The sequence below is a fragment of the Chondrus crispus genome, genomic scaffold (assembly GCF_000350225.1).
Source record: "Chondrus crispus Stackhouse genomic scaffold, scaffold_62, whole genome shotgun sequence".
Classification (NCBI taxonomy): Eukaryota; Rhodophyta; class Florideophyceae; order Gigartinales; family Gigartinaceae; genus Chondrus; species Chondrus crispus.
The window spans coordinates 79,629-81,659 of record NW_005178579.1 but is presented as its reverse complement, the minus strand read 5'-3'; the positions used below and the strand labels follow the sequence as shown (position 1 = coordinate 81,659).

General features: G+C 66.9%; 1 protein-coding gene; it reads right to left on the bottom strand.

The window, feature by feature from the left end:
• Positions 1-553: 553 nt before the first annotated feature.
• On the bottom strand, positions 554-1,576 carry CHC_T00010320001 (C-4 methyl sterol oxidase). XM_005710532.1 is given in 2 exon segments: positions 554-766; positions 767-1,576. 1 exon segment carries the CDS (start codon positions 1,574-1,576, stop codon positions 767-769), a length of 810 nt encoding a protein of 269 aa, XP_005710589.1. The 3' UTR covers positions 554-766.
• Positions 1,577-2,031: the final 455 nt, after the last annotated feature.

The window sequence follows — 2,031 nt, the reverse complement described above, 5'->3', positions numbered from 1 at the left end:
CTGCTGCGCTCCGTCGCGAAGGCCGCCGTCGCGAAGGCCGCCGCCGCCGAGCGCCGCCGCGAGCAGGTCGCAAAGCCGCCATCCGCGACGAGGACGCCCGCCAAGGCGCTGCGCAACGCCCCGCACGCAGCCAACTCCCTCACCCTGGAGCAGATCTCCATGCTGCGCCGCCGCACTGAGGGGCTGCCGTCCGCGCGCGCGCGCGCACAGATGGCCGGCCGCGCAGACGGCACCCTGCCGAGGCCCAGCACCACCGGCCTCCAGGTCAAGTACGTCCCCGGCAGCCGCACCGTCAACGGCGTGCGCCCGAACGGCTACACCGTCACCGCCGCCGGCGTCGTCAGGCCCGTGGCTACGTTCTGCCCCAAGCCCAAGCTCCCGCACAAGCTGCGCCAGACCTCGCTCCAGAAGATGTTCGAGGCCCTGCGCGACGTGCGCAAGGTCCCCGAGGGCGAGGCCCTCGCCGACGCCCTCAGGATCGAGCAGGAGACGTACGCGGAGAGCCCGGGGAGAGTGGAGTATCGCGCCGCCGTCACCGGCAAGCTGCGGGAGCTGAGGAGCGCGTGAGGAACACGGCGTGCATGGGCGTTTTTTTCTTTCTTTCTTTCTTTCTTACTTAACGAGACTTACTAAACGATTGAGGCTGAAACCGGGACGCCGGGCGCGACTCTATTCTACGTTAGTATACACTCGTGCGAACGACGGCGGCGGCGGCAGCGGCGACGAACAAAAACAGGGTTGCGGAGGGGGGGGCGATGGCACCGGCTTACGTGCGCTCGAGCGAGCCCGGCGGAAGCTTGGCAACCGCAGCCCTCCACACACGGTATGCGCCATCAGTGCCGTACAACCAGTCTGCCCATATAAAAGTGCTCGAGTAGTTGCCAGAGTGAACACGATGGTGGTGGTCATGGAACTCGGCGCCGCCATAGCCCGGAATCCACTTCCTCGGGCTGTACGGCAAGTCGTACCCGGAGTGGCACTCGACCGTCTGCACGGACCGCGCCGCGAGGTACACGTATATGGTAGCGAGGTGCGGGGAGATCAGCAGCGGGCCGAGCAGGGTGGCGAAGCCGAGGAACAGGACCTCGAACGGGTGCGCGTACTCCGCGGCGATGCCGAACGGCGCGGCGTGCACGTGGTGCACGGCGTGCACGTGTGTGTACAGGAAGGGGGAATGCAGGGCGCGGTGACCCCAGTAGAAGGCCCAGTCCTCGACTAGGAAGAAGAAGGCCAGCTGGAGCAGGAGCGTCGGGAGGGACGGCAGGGCGGAGGGCGACGTTTCGCAGCCGAGCCAGGAAAAGAGCGGGTGCGAGAGAAGGATTATCGGGAGGACCAGCAGGACGTGGTTGAGGAGGACACGCGAGGCGCAGTGCGCGATCGCGGACCGCGTCGCTGGCTTGGAGGGCTGCAGCTTGTAGCGCGTGAAGGACGGCATCAGGTCCAGCACCAGGAACGGCAGGTACGTGCCCCAGTAGAACACCTCGTGCAGGATGAACAGGCCGTACGTCGAGAGGAAGGAGGGCGAGGAGTGGGCGAGAAGAAGCGTCCACATCGGCGCTAGGGGCGACGACGCCATGGTGGGGTGGGACGGGAGGGGGAAGGGGCGAGGGGGGGGCTGCGGCGGATGGGGAGGAGTCCAGGAGGAGGTGGTGTGGGGAGAAAGGCAATTTTGAGGTGCGCATCACTCATCACCGATCCCGCAGACTGGAGCGATGTGCTCGCTGCCTCGTGTCGTCGCTGTCCTGCTGCCTTCGCACGCGACAAACCCGCTGCCGCGCTGCGTCGCGCGAGCCCGCCGCCGCATCTCGGCGCCCCACCCCGCCCTCCGCCATGCCGATGCCAGCGACCATGGCGGCCTTCCTCCCCCCCTGACATCTCGTCCTTGATGATGCAAGTGCGCTCTTGTTGCGGGGTAGGTGCGCGCGCGTGGGTGCGCGCGCGTTCCGCGCTCCCCGCTTCCTTGCTGCACCCCGCGTTCCCGTGGCATTACACATAACTTTACCGTATCCCGTTTCAAGTTTCAGCACATAC